General features: G+C 37.9%; 1 protein-coding gene across 1 annotated transcript; it reads left to right on the top strand.

Annotated features, from left to right (window-relative positions):
• The first annotated feature begins 4,588 nt into the window (after positions 1–4,588).
• LOC110884019 (GRF-interacting factor 1) lies at positions 4,589–9,775 on the top strand. The gene is made up of 4 exons (XM_022131695.2): positions 4,589–4,790; positions 4,981–5,057; positions 9,083–9,167; positions 9,268–9,775. The coding sequence occupies exons 1-4, from the start codon at positions 4,704–4,706 to the stop codon at positions 9,613–9,615; spliced, it is 597 nt and encodes a 198-aa protein (XP_021987387.1). The 5' UTR covers positions 4,589–4,703; the 3' UTR covers positions 9,616–9,775.
• The last annotated feature ends 2,296 nt before the right edge of the window (positions 9,776–12,071 follow it).

The following is a 12,071-nucleotide window of genomic DNA, read 5'->3' as shown; positions in this document are numbered from 1 at the left end:
TAAGAAGTTCTACCCATCGGCGTTGACGCATATTAAGTTCCCTCTGATTAAAGATGTGTTGTAAACTCCTGTGATCGGTGAAGATCGTACATTTGGTACCATACAGGTAGTGTCGCCAAATCTTCAACGCAAAGACAACCGCGCCTAGCTCGAGATCATGGGTTGTATAGTTCTTCTCGTGGATTTTGAGCTGACGAGATGCGTAAGCTATAACCTTGTCTCGTTGCATCAGAACACAACCAAGACCAAGGTTGGAAGCCTGTCCGATCGGCTGGGCTGTTCGATCGGCTGAAAGCCTGATCGATCCTCAGCCTGTTTTGGGCGTTCGGTGCGACGATTTCTGATATTTCAATTTCGATTGAAGACGATACGAATACGATTGAGTTCCTATTCAAATTACTTTTAGTCCCAACTATTATATCTACATACAAGCATCTACACTCCATATTCGATTTCGATTGAGTTTCGAGTTTTGATTCGATTGATCACCACACATATCATAAAGTAAACACGCACAAGTAGCACATAAGGCACACACACACGTATATATAATACCAAAGTCGCATAATTCTAGTTTCGAGTTTGATGATGATTCGATTAACTTGATTATTGATTGATTAACTTTATCGCATTGTTACTTCCAACTATTCAAGGTCGATAAGCGTTTCGCGTTGATTACACGTTTGATTACTTCGATTCTTCTGATTAACAACACTTACTCCATATAATACAATTAAAACATAAAATAGACTATTTACAGTCAAAGAAGTCAAACTTGACTTTGACTTTGACGTTCGAAAACACGGGGTGTTACACCTTTTGATCCCTACAACGAGGTGATCACTAATTTGTGTTTAGAACTTGTTTTGGAGCGGATTGAGGGCTTCGATTTGTGAATTTTATGTGAAGCTAGGGTTTGGAGAGAACTCCTGGTCGCCCCCTTCTCCTGGTCGATCGATGCCCACCCACAAGTGTGTGGTTTTTGTGATTTGTTTACTATTTTAGTGTTTAACTTTCAGATTTGATTAATTTAGTCCCTCAACTTATCATTTAGCTTTTAGTTTAAGTTTTTTAACCTTAGTGTAAGTTATCTCAAGACTTGTAATTAACTAGGTTAAAAATTCCTAGTTGGTTAATTCTTGTTTATTTTCACTTTATAATTCTAAAATAAAGGTTTATATTTTCGGGGTGTTACAGATGGAATGGATCCGAATTGATTAGGCGAGTCATTCTTCTTTTTATCACATTTTTGTGATACATTTTATCAAATTACTTTACAAAACCCTAAATGTTATCAAGTTATACTTACAGTGATTAAGTTTTTGTATTCTACAATAGCTGTCGGTATGTAGGGTTTTGTATACATTACTTGACACTCGTTACTATTGGACAAAGAGTTAGCCAATAGTAACATGACCACAAGCACGTGGGAATTGTGCCCCAGTAGCAATACTATTGAGAAATTGTTAGATATAAACAAATGTAAAACTCTTGATGCTGTAAAATTATAACAATTTATTTTTATATAATGGAATGTAATCGCCAGTATTTCTTGCTGATAAAATGTTTTCAAAACGTGTTTCAGGTAACTTGATGTGAAGCTATTCGAGGGTAAGAGAATCATATCAGTGTACGGTCATGCCAAAAAAACACTTGTTGTTCAATTAGTTAGCATTTTGATAAGTATCCTATAATAATTATCGGTATTGTTGTCCACCTAAATGTAACAATCAGATGTAATCATAGCTTAGGATACGCCTATTGTATGTTTTATACTTACCGACCGGTGTTCATCCACTCACGCCACATTCCCATATCAAGGTATGCGTGAGAGTTCATCTTACCGGTGAGTATACTATTTATCATCTGTTTTGACGTATAAAATGTGAGATACTCACTTATTTGGTTGAAAACAAGCCCTATGTGATAGAGTCACTTTTTTATAAGGAACTTGGTTTTCGGATGCATGCAGGGAACGAGAGCAAGTCCGTGAAAAGCTTAATACCATCATACAGACAAAGAGACAAACTTGACTCTCGGATGATAGACGTGATTTAAAATCACTTATTCATGGGATGGATATGATATGAATATCACTTATTGATGATCGTATGCAGTAAGTACACGTATGTATGATGTCGTGGAAGTTCTAGACTTGCGTCCCCGTTTTATTGGTAAAAGAACAACCATGAAGCCCAGGTCATAAACAACATAAAGACCACGTATCTCAGAATCTCGACAATCTATCAAACAAAATTTCAGTACTAAGACCATATGCTAATGAGTGGTTCCAATATGGTCTTCAGTTCGTTATGTTTGTATCGCTCTGCACACTTTAAAATGATTGTGAGCCCATTGATACATCATTTGTAGAGCTACTTATCGTTTTTCATTTTAGGTTCAAAGAGGTTTCGATAGACCACTAATGTACTATTATTTTCTCCTTTTCTCGCTAGGAAACTTATTTTAGTTTTTCTTTAGTTTTTGTCATTTTTGACATTTTTTAATGTTTTTGTATTTTTCGGGTTAAATTTACTCCCCTAAAATTAAAAAAGTAAATTTAGAAATTTAAAACATCTTTTTGGATTTTCCGGAGAAAAATATTTAAAAAAACGATTTCCCCGTGTTGATTTACTCTTGTTTTACCTTAATGATGTTTACCAAAATTTAATTAACGAAAAGGTGATTTATAAAAAGCATTGGTAAATGTGTCCAAATGGGAAGTTAGCATGCTTGATAATTGACTTTCTGAAAAGTCAACGAATGTGGGAAATGATATGGTTAGTAACATGATTGTAAGATTAGGAAGATCATGTGAGGCATGATAGATCATTATGTGTTAAACTTGATGACGTGTGAATTGTGTGGATTTGTAATGGTACATTGTTAATCTATGCCCTGTAATTGTTAGAATTGACTAATGAAGGTCAATGTAAGATATGAGTTGGATATGATTTGATATGTATGATCATCGTATGCTAAGACCTTCCTCATTGGTGACCTATGTGGTTGGGTTGTCACTTTTAATAAATAAAAAAAAAAGAAAAAGTCCTAATTTCTTCACAACCTGGTCGATCCCACAACCTTAGGTTGTGACCCAACCTCCACATCTTTTTGACACATGTCTCTAGTTAATTGGTTCCTTTTGTTATTTTTTTTCCTTTTCTCTTTCAAACAATTAGTTTTAAATAAATTAGATTATTTACAATAACTTATAATATTTAAGTGTTTTTAATAAAATCAAAAAGTACAATCTTGTTCAGATTTTTTTTGTGAGCATTTAGATATAAATTTTATTAAAAACTGATTTTTTTTACAAAAAAAGGTTTTTTTTATATATAAATTCAACATTATCTTATTTGCCATATCTTATTCTCCGTTGATGAATAATTATGTAGTTCGTATCGTTTGTAATTGTATTATTAGATTTTGTGTTCCGATTGTAACTTGATTTATCTATTAATTTAAGTATTTAAAATAATATAGTTTAAAAAAATAAACATTTTATTACTTATAATAAATTTTATATAATAATTTAAAATCTAAATAATAATATATTTAGTAAAAAATAGTTTAGGTTGGGTTGTTAATGGGTGTGAAATATTGGGATAGGTTGGGTTGGTTAGGTGGAAGAGAGAGAAATTAGTTTTTTATTAAAAGTTGGGTTGGGTTGGGTTGGGTTGTGAGTGTGGATAGTCTAACAAGATTGTGAATGTGATGGCATGTGAGAATAGGAAACATGTCAAATTGACTTAAGCGTGGAAGACTAACGGGTCAAGAGAAGAAAAGGAAGCAAGCATGAACACAGACGTTAAAGGTAAGTGATTCCCAACCTAATACCTAGTATATAAATGAAGTTTAGTATGTAATTAATATTTTGTTCTAGCTAGTTGTGTCGTATACTTTTAAAATTTATTTAACCGCGAACAAACATACTCGTATACACAATGATTCCTTGGGGATAAAATAATGATAACATTAAACAAAGGTTGCTTTTAATGCATACGTAGCATGTACGTGTTACGAGGTAAAGAACCCTCGTATCTCCCCCCATGACACTTGCATTGCATTCACGTGACTCCCCTTTCTTTCTTATTATTCTTGGTCCCCCTTCAATTATATTCTCTTGTAACATACAATCATCCAAAAACATATCCAAACAAATTATGACAAAAATGTAACAAAAGTTTTGAAATTTTATTACTTCTCTAAATGTATTTATACCCTTAAACTTCATAGGATTACAACCACACATGTCCGTCGTACTCATGAACAACCACTCCGAAAAATGTCACAAACAGACCCGTTACAGATGCTCTAACTAAATCGCACATATAACATTATTTAAACATAATAATTTATTTAAACATAATAATGTCAAACGCTACATTATGAAAATATGATTGAAGTATGAAATGTGGTGAGTGGGTGCATGCATGCATGCAGCAGGTGATGTTAAAATATAGAGATAAGAGTTGTGACATAGAATAGAGTGAGGGAGAATCCCAAGATAAGGTATAAATGTATAATTAATATAAGTGCTAAAATAAATGACATCTTTAAATAAAATCACAAGATGCTACCACTTTTATAACACTCAAGTTTTGAAACCAGAAATAAAACATCTAAGGGGGGGTCATCAGGTGAATAAATAAAGTTGTAGCAGAAGATAGTTCAGTTCAGTTCAGATCACAGAAAGAAACATGCAGCAACAACTCATGCAGCAGCAGCAGCAGCAACACACAGGTGCTTTCAACACCACAAGTGTGACTACTGATCACATCCAACAGGTCTTTAAACTTTAATCTCTCTTTTCTCTTATTTTATTTCTTTTACAGAAGAAGCAGATATATGATATATAAACAGTTTTCAAGATAATTCCAAACACCCCACTTGTTCTTGGTGCAACATGGTCCACTCTTTTGAGTCAAAGAAAGATTTGATCTTTTTTTATGATCTGACAACCAATTGTATGTGTAGTATTTGGATGAAAACAAGGCACTCATCTTGAACATTCTGGAGAATCAGAGTACTGGGAAGTTCAGTGAATGTGCAGAGTGAGTCTACTTTTTCTTTTGTGTATATATTTTCTCAACAGTTGTTGCGAATTTTCATTTTACTTACTTGCAAAAGGGAGTTAATATTGGTATACCGTCTCTATATATACATATCTAAACAAATACAGAGATAGAGTGTAAAAGGGTGTACTAATAAAATCACCCTTGTTGTCCATCACATCACTATCACTTGTGGTCTAATAGTTGGAAAGACTTGGGTTCTTTTTGAAGACACAAGTTTAATCCCCACTAATGCCATATTTGGTGGATAAGAGGCAATGAAGGCTAGTTCTCCCAGACCTTAGGTCAAGAGTTCGAGCCAGAGCCACCCGGGGTTTAGTCCACCGTGCGTTACGGCGCAAGCCCCTGCCACTGGCAGCAGGTGGTATGGTTTCCCGGGGAACGCCGTTAGCCAAACTCTGACGCCAGCGTGGGCCCGGTTAAGACAACATAGTCTGGCCAGAGTAGGGTTAGGGCCCTCTGTTTGGGAGTGTGTGAGTCTCTCTCTCAACTGTTAAAGATTCTCACCGTTCCAAAAATAAATAAAATCACCCTTGTAAAATGGATAGCTTGGAGCATCTTTAGCGCGGAGTTCCGGACCCCATCCGGATTTTCGGACTCCACTTCCGGACTCACACATGCGCCCGCGATGGGAGGTGGTGTGGTGAAGTCTGGTCCATTGTGGCGGACACGTTCCGGACCCAAGTGGTGGGGACCACACACGCATATATAAAGTTGGAGTGTGAGGTGGAGGTTTAGATTGGTTTAGCGTCAGAGAAAGTAGTTCGTTTTTTATCATAGAGGTTTGGAATAATATGGCATGTTGGGATGGTGGGTCTGGACAGTGGCGGATTCAGAAATTTTTCCCACCAGGTTCCTTTTGGTAGATTTTCACTAATTCTCACTATTTTTTTTTAAATCATACAAAATTTCCACTATTTTTTTCATTTTTTTTCCAAACTAAGGGGGTTCCCGGGAACCCCCAAAACACCTCTGGATCCGCCACTGGGTCTGGGGTTATGATTAATCATAGATGTGACATAATGAACGTGTCAAAAAGAGTCGCTTATATAAACCTTAAATATTATATTGATGTGATTAGAGTTTACAATAATGTGGTTATACAGACCATAATATTTCAAATCTAGTCTCTACACTATCACTAAACTTAACCTTGGTCTAATACTTCCCATAAGCTAAGCACGATAAAAGTAAACTTGAAAGTTGAAATGTAAAAATAAAAGACGATAAATATATAAAAGAAAAATAAAAGATCCAGCCTTTGTTTTCACCACTACATGCCATAAGATCTGCACATAGGGGTGTATAAACCAATCAGTTTTTTTTTGTCTCAAACCGGTTTGGCCAACCTGTTTTAGGACTGAAAACCCCAACCCAACCCAACCGATCCAAACCGATTTGGATCGGGTTCAAAACCGCTTTTATTGTTTACATCGTTTTTTAGGTGGGCTCTAACCGATTCGGATTAGAACCGATTCTCAGCACAAATCCCAAACTTGTACCAAACCGCTGGGTTGTGTTGGAGCCAGACCAGTTTTTTTTACTGGGTCAGGGTTGGGTCAGTTTGCAGGTCCCCGGGCCCAAACCGGTTTTTTTACACCTCTGTCTGCATTGTGTATAGAGGTGCACAAACCGGTTTATTTCAATAACCGGGTATACCGGTTAATTTGACTTTTTTACTTTAACCGGTTATTTTTTTAACTGGTCCGGTTAATTAACCAGTTATTTTCTTGCTTTCTTCCTTCACAACACATACATACAAACTCTGCTGGTACACTAACCCTTCATCCAGTTAACCTTATTCTGCGACCTGACATGGGAGGGCAATACGATATGAAGGCCCATAATGTTTGTGTCGCGTACCTGACCGACAAGGAACTGCTTATCAATTATCATCCCAGCTCAGTGGCGGATCTTGCCCGTTGAACGTGCCAGGGCCGAAAGACACGGGCACTAAAAAAAACCAGGGCAAGCCCGGGCCAAACATAGTATATATAAAAAAATCGAAATGCGGAAAATTAGCACTACGGCCGAAAAACTTGCCCGGGCCAGCTAGTCTGGGGATGAACCCATTCACACCTGCCCGATCTCATGCGCAAGTCATGAATGCCATGATTCATCGCTTCGTCAAAGCCACAACTCGAACTTACCAACAGATCAAGGATATTGTCCAAGGACAAGAATCCATGGCTCAGAACCGTGCTGCATTCCATGCGTTAGAGATGCCGGAAGGCGAATTTGAGGCCCCGAATTGGAAGAGTCCTGGTTGGTACCAAACGGTTGGTGGACGACTGGATCCTGAGACTGTTGCGCATATGACGTTTGCGTTGTTCAGTCGCATTATGAGTTTCAACTTCGACATCCTGGATATGGCTTATTTGACATATAGTGAGTTAAACAACCGAGTTGTTGATGGCCAATGGTCGCAGCCTCTTGGTGACGTTACTAACCGCTTCACCACTCAGGTTCAGCCTTACACACTTAACTGTCTGGCTGCACTCAACTGGGATGCATGTGGTCAATGAGCCATCAAGAGGTAGCAGTTAGGACAGCGGCACATCCGTTTGGCTTAGGGCATTCATATCGGTTAGCCAAGGCTCTGCACGCCAAGAATGCGTTCGCCATTCCTCTCAGTGTGCATTTAGGGGTGACACCGCCTACCGTGCAGCGCCTGATGACCGTCGATGCTGCTGCACGCGAGTGGCAGACAAGGGCGCAGCATCGTGGGGGCGGGAGGGGACGGCCCCTCCGAATTTTCGCTCAGTAGTGGAGAGTATGTAGTTTTCGTATAGAAATTTTTGGATATATACGTTTTCGACCCCCTAATTTTATAGAATTTTTTTGGTGTATACGTTTTCGACCCCCTGATCAGAAATCTCTAGCTTCGTCACTGGTGGCAGAACCTTCCTATAGCTGAGTTGGTTGCCAGTGTGTTTGATAATCGACTAGAGGTTATAGCGAGAGAGATTGACAAGATTCTCCAGAACCCACCGGCGTACTCAAAGTTGCATGCATTATATGGTATCGCTAATCGGCAATTTGTAAAAACAAAATAGTGTCTATGTGCTATGTCAAATATAACTTTGATCTTTTATTAAAAATAATTTAGAAGGTTTTATACATCAAATATATAGTATTGGACATGTTTCCTTTTTTAGTTGGTTTTTTAATAAAACTCATGTAACGGAATCGGATTTTAATAATTCCACCTAGACGTAGTTGGCCAATCTTAATCCCACTTTCAAATATTGTCACTGGCAGTCCAGTCCCACCTTTTAAATATTTTTTTTCTCAGTCAACCTCCGCTATTTTCCGAATTTCAAACTAATGTCTTAGGGCTTTTGATTAGAACAAGAACAAGGACACGGTTGATTGATGTAAAACTTACCTTTAAACGGTACTCCAAACTACAATATTTAAAAGGTGTGACTCAATCAACCGTGTCCTTGTTCTAATCAAAAGCCCTAAGACATCAGTTTAAAATTCGGAAAATAGCGGAGGTTGACTGAGAAAAAAAATATTTAAAAGGTGGGACTGGACTGCCGGTGACAATATTTGAAAGTGGGATCAATATTGGCCGACTACCTCTAGGTGGGATTATTAATATCCAATTTCCCCTTAATGTAATTTCAAATTTTCATTCGTGCTTTTATTCCTTTTTAGTTTTTTTTTTAAATCTTCACCTATTGATAATTTTGCTTCTAGTTTACCTCTAAAAGTGTAATTGTGTAAAATAGAAAATTTGGTTGAAACTAAAGAGAAAATCAATCCCCAATGTCTGCTTAAAACCTGTTTAGATCCTTCTTATTTTGGCAATTATACATACAGATTATTATCGTAATAATCTAGTTTTTATAACAACGTTTATCCGTATTGATTCTAAATATACAAAGAACCAAAAACATCAGACAATGAAAGTGTTTGTTGGTCAGCTCAACCGCTCTCGACACATTACCCAGTCCGCCCAAGGCATAAATACATAACAGTATGCTATTTTTGTGCAGAAACCAAAGTAGGCTACAACACAACCTTATGTACTTGGCTGCAATAGCTGATTGTCAACCAAAGCAATCTCCTATTCGTCTTCAGGTAATACACTAAATCAAATTATAATACTACAAACAATTAATATTATTGTCACTTTATTGATATTATTTATAGTTGTAACACACTAAATATGATAATGCAGCCATACACAAACTCCATGCAGCAACAAATGCAAATGCAAATGCAAATGCAACCCCAACACATGGTCCCACAGCCTCATATGATGGCTCAATCACATACAGGGTTTGGTCAGCAATCTCCCTTTTCAATGCACCACCATGCCGGCATGGTGCCAAGTGGAACCAGTGGGACCAGTCTTGACGGTGACGGGTCCGGATTAGCCCAACCCGTGTTTGGGGATGGGTCAGGGGGCATTAGTGGATCAACAAGGTGGTCAATACCTAAAGAGAACATAAGCACTGGTTCTAGTGAAGGTATTGTTGGCGCCCACCCACAAAAGAAAGGAAAACTCACTAGACCTGGGACTTAGTAGAGTTTTGACCTTGGTCAACGTTCGGGTGTTGGTTTGACATTAGTTGACTTTTTTAAGGTGTTGTACAAGCTCTAGCTTGTTCATGTTGTAATAAGACAGTCTACATGAATGTGAATACGGATCAATAGTTTTTAACGAGTGTTTTGTTGTCACTGGCATGTACTTATGAATGTGAATACGCATTGGCGCAGGTTAGAAGGGGCGCGGGGGGGGGGGGGGGGCGCCCGACCCACCGAACTTTTCACTCAGTAGTGTAATATATGTGGTTTTCGTATAGAAATTTTTTAGTATATACGTTTTCGACCCCCTGGTTCTATGGAATTTTTGGGTATATACGTTTTCGAACCCCCGTCGGAAATCTCAAGCTTCGCCACTGTGAATACGGATCAGTAGTGTTTAACGTCCTTAAGGGGCATGGTCTAGTGACAAGGTGCATCCCCTCTATTCTTGAAATGAAGAGTAAGTTAGTTTGTCGTTAATAGATGATACTACATTCTTGATTCACATTCCATCCTGGGCACCATAGACAAAGCCCACAACGGGTCTAACCGGGCCTTTCCAGGCCCAATCTTGTAATATGCTGTAACGGGCTTTTAGCTCAACCAGGCCCAATAGAATCAAGATTACCAAACTATAAAAAAGCCAAGTATTTTTCAACTGACAGGTTATTTCCAACATGAAGATCCTGATAACCCTTGCGTTAGGCAACATGTGGCAAAATAGACAAGTTGGGTAACAAGTCAAAACATAAACCATTTTATTGGTCAAACGAGCATTGATTGGGTTGACCGCAAATTGTTTATCAGTTTTTGTAAATTTATAAATATAATCTATAAATATGATTCAAAAATCTATATTATTTCAATAAATCTATTTCTTGTAGCAATAACATACTTCGAATAAGGCGATTTAAGGAGGTTTTATCCATGGTTGCAAAAATCGCGACTAGCCGGCGATTAATCGCTGACTAGTCGCTAGTCGCCCATCAACTGAGTAATTTTCAGCTAATCAGTAAAAAAATCGCTAGTCGGCCTAGTCGGCCCTAATCGCGACTAGTCGGTCGGGAAAATAGGAAAAAATCGGGAAAAAACAAAAAAAAATCGAAAATATCATAAAAAATCGGAAAAAAACACATATTCCGGCCAAAACCTTCCAGATTCCGGTCAAAACTTGTCCACTTAAAAAAATTACGTATAAAAATATATGTATATAAGTATAAAAACTTAAAATTATACATAAAAAGTCCGATCCGATTAATCCCGAGTAGTCGCTAGTCCCTGCCTCACCGACCCGCTAGCGACTAACGAGTTCTCCAACCTTGGTTTTATCCACTAAAACTATCCTATCAATAGGGCTGGCAATTCTGACACGAACACGATAACACGACACGAATCTACACGAAGTTAACAGGTTTTGTGTTTAACCTTAACAGGTTTCGTGTCTATAACAGGTCGGCACAATAAAACCTATTTAATTTCGTGTCGTGTTCGTGCTTACCTATTTCGTGTTCGTGTCTTAACAGGTCATGTTCGTGTCTTAACAGGTCGTGTTAGACATGATACGAGCTGTTAAGACTTAAGACCATTATACAATACATGTTAAGACCTTTTAATGGCTAAATAATAGATATGTAGTAACAGGTCGTGTTCGTGTCTTAACAAGTTGTATGATACATTGGAAATTTTTTCGTGTCTTAACAGGTCGTTTCATGTAACATGTTTATTATCAGGTTCGTGTTTGTGTTTGGAAAGTGTGGAGAGGAGGGGGTTGTTTCTTTAGGGTATATGGTATGGTCACTAGTTTACATCCTCTTTTACCATCTCTCTCCTCCACTATCAAGGGGTGTGTCACTATCCCCACCTTTAATTTTAATTATTCATTAACTCGTGAGCATCGTGAAGAATTCTACCACGATGCCACGTCACCTCCACGATTCCCCCCCCCCCGCCCCTTCCCACGATCTATACTGCACATCCTTAGGGAGAGAAAGAGCTGTGAGTAGGGAAGAGTGGGATCAATAGAGAAAGTGTGTTGGGCAGCGATTACATGGCTGTTATTTTGGGAGGTCAAAATGGCCTTATTATGGATGCTCTTGTAAAATTTCGTTACACAATGCTTCTGCAATAGCTTTGTTAATGGGTATTTTTAAAACAGAACTAGTGAGATTCCCCGCGTTTTGTAGCGGACTTTCGGTCCTGGTGTTTAATTTGTACATTTTTAGATGGGTTTGGTGTCATTTTTATGTGTTTTTAGCTTGTATTTTATTAGTTTGTATTTGTGTAGGTCCCGGTGTGTTAAAGAAGCAAAAACGAGCAAAAATAAAGAATAAAAAGCAACCGGGAGCAAACAATGAAGTACGAGGGCAAAAAATAAAAAATCTAGTGATTTATGAAGTTGGTGTCACGAAAGGAGGGGGATAGTCCCATCGCGGCACACAAGGTGGTATTAGATGT

Source organism: Helianthus annuus, chromosome 10, assembly GCF_002127325.2.
Source record: "Helianthus annuus cultivar XRQ/B chromosome 10, HanXRQr2.0-SUNRISE, whole genome shotgun sequence".
NCBI classification, from domain to species: Eukaryota; Viridiplantae; Streptophyta; class Magnoliopsida; order Asterales; family Asteraceae; genus Helianthus; species Helianthus annuus.
Note: the sequence above shows the minus strand (reverse complement) of the source record. Positions and strands in the feature narration are given on the sequence as shown.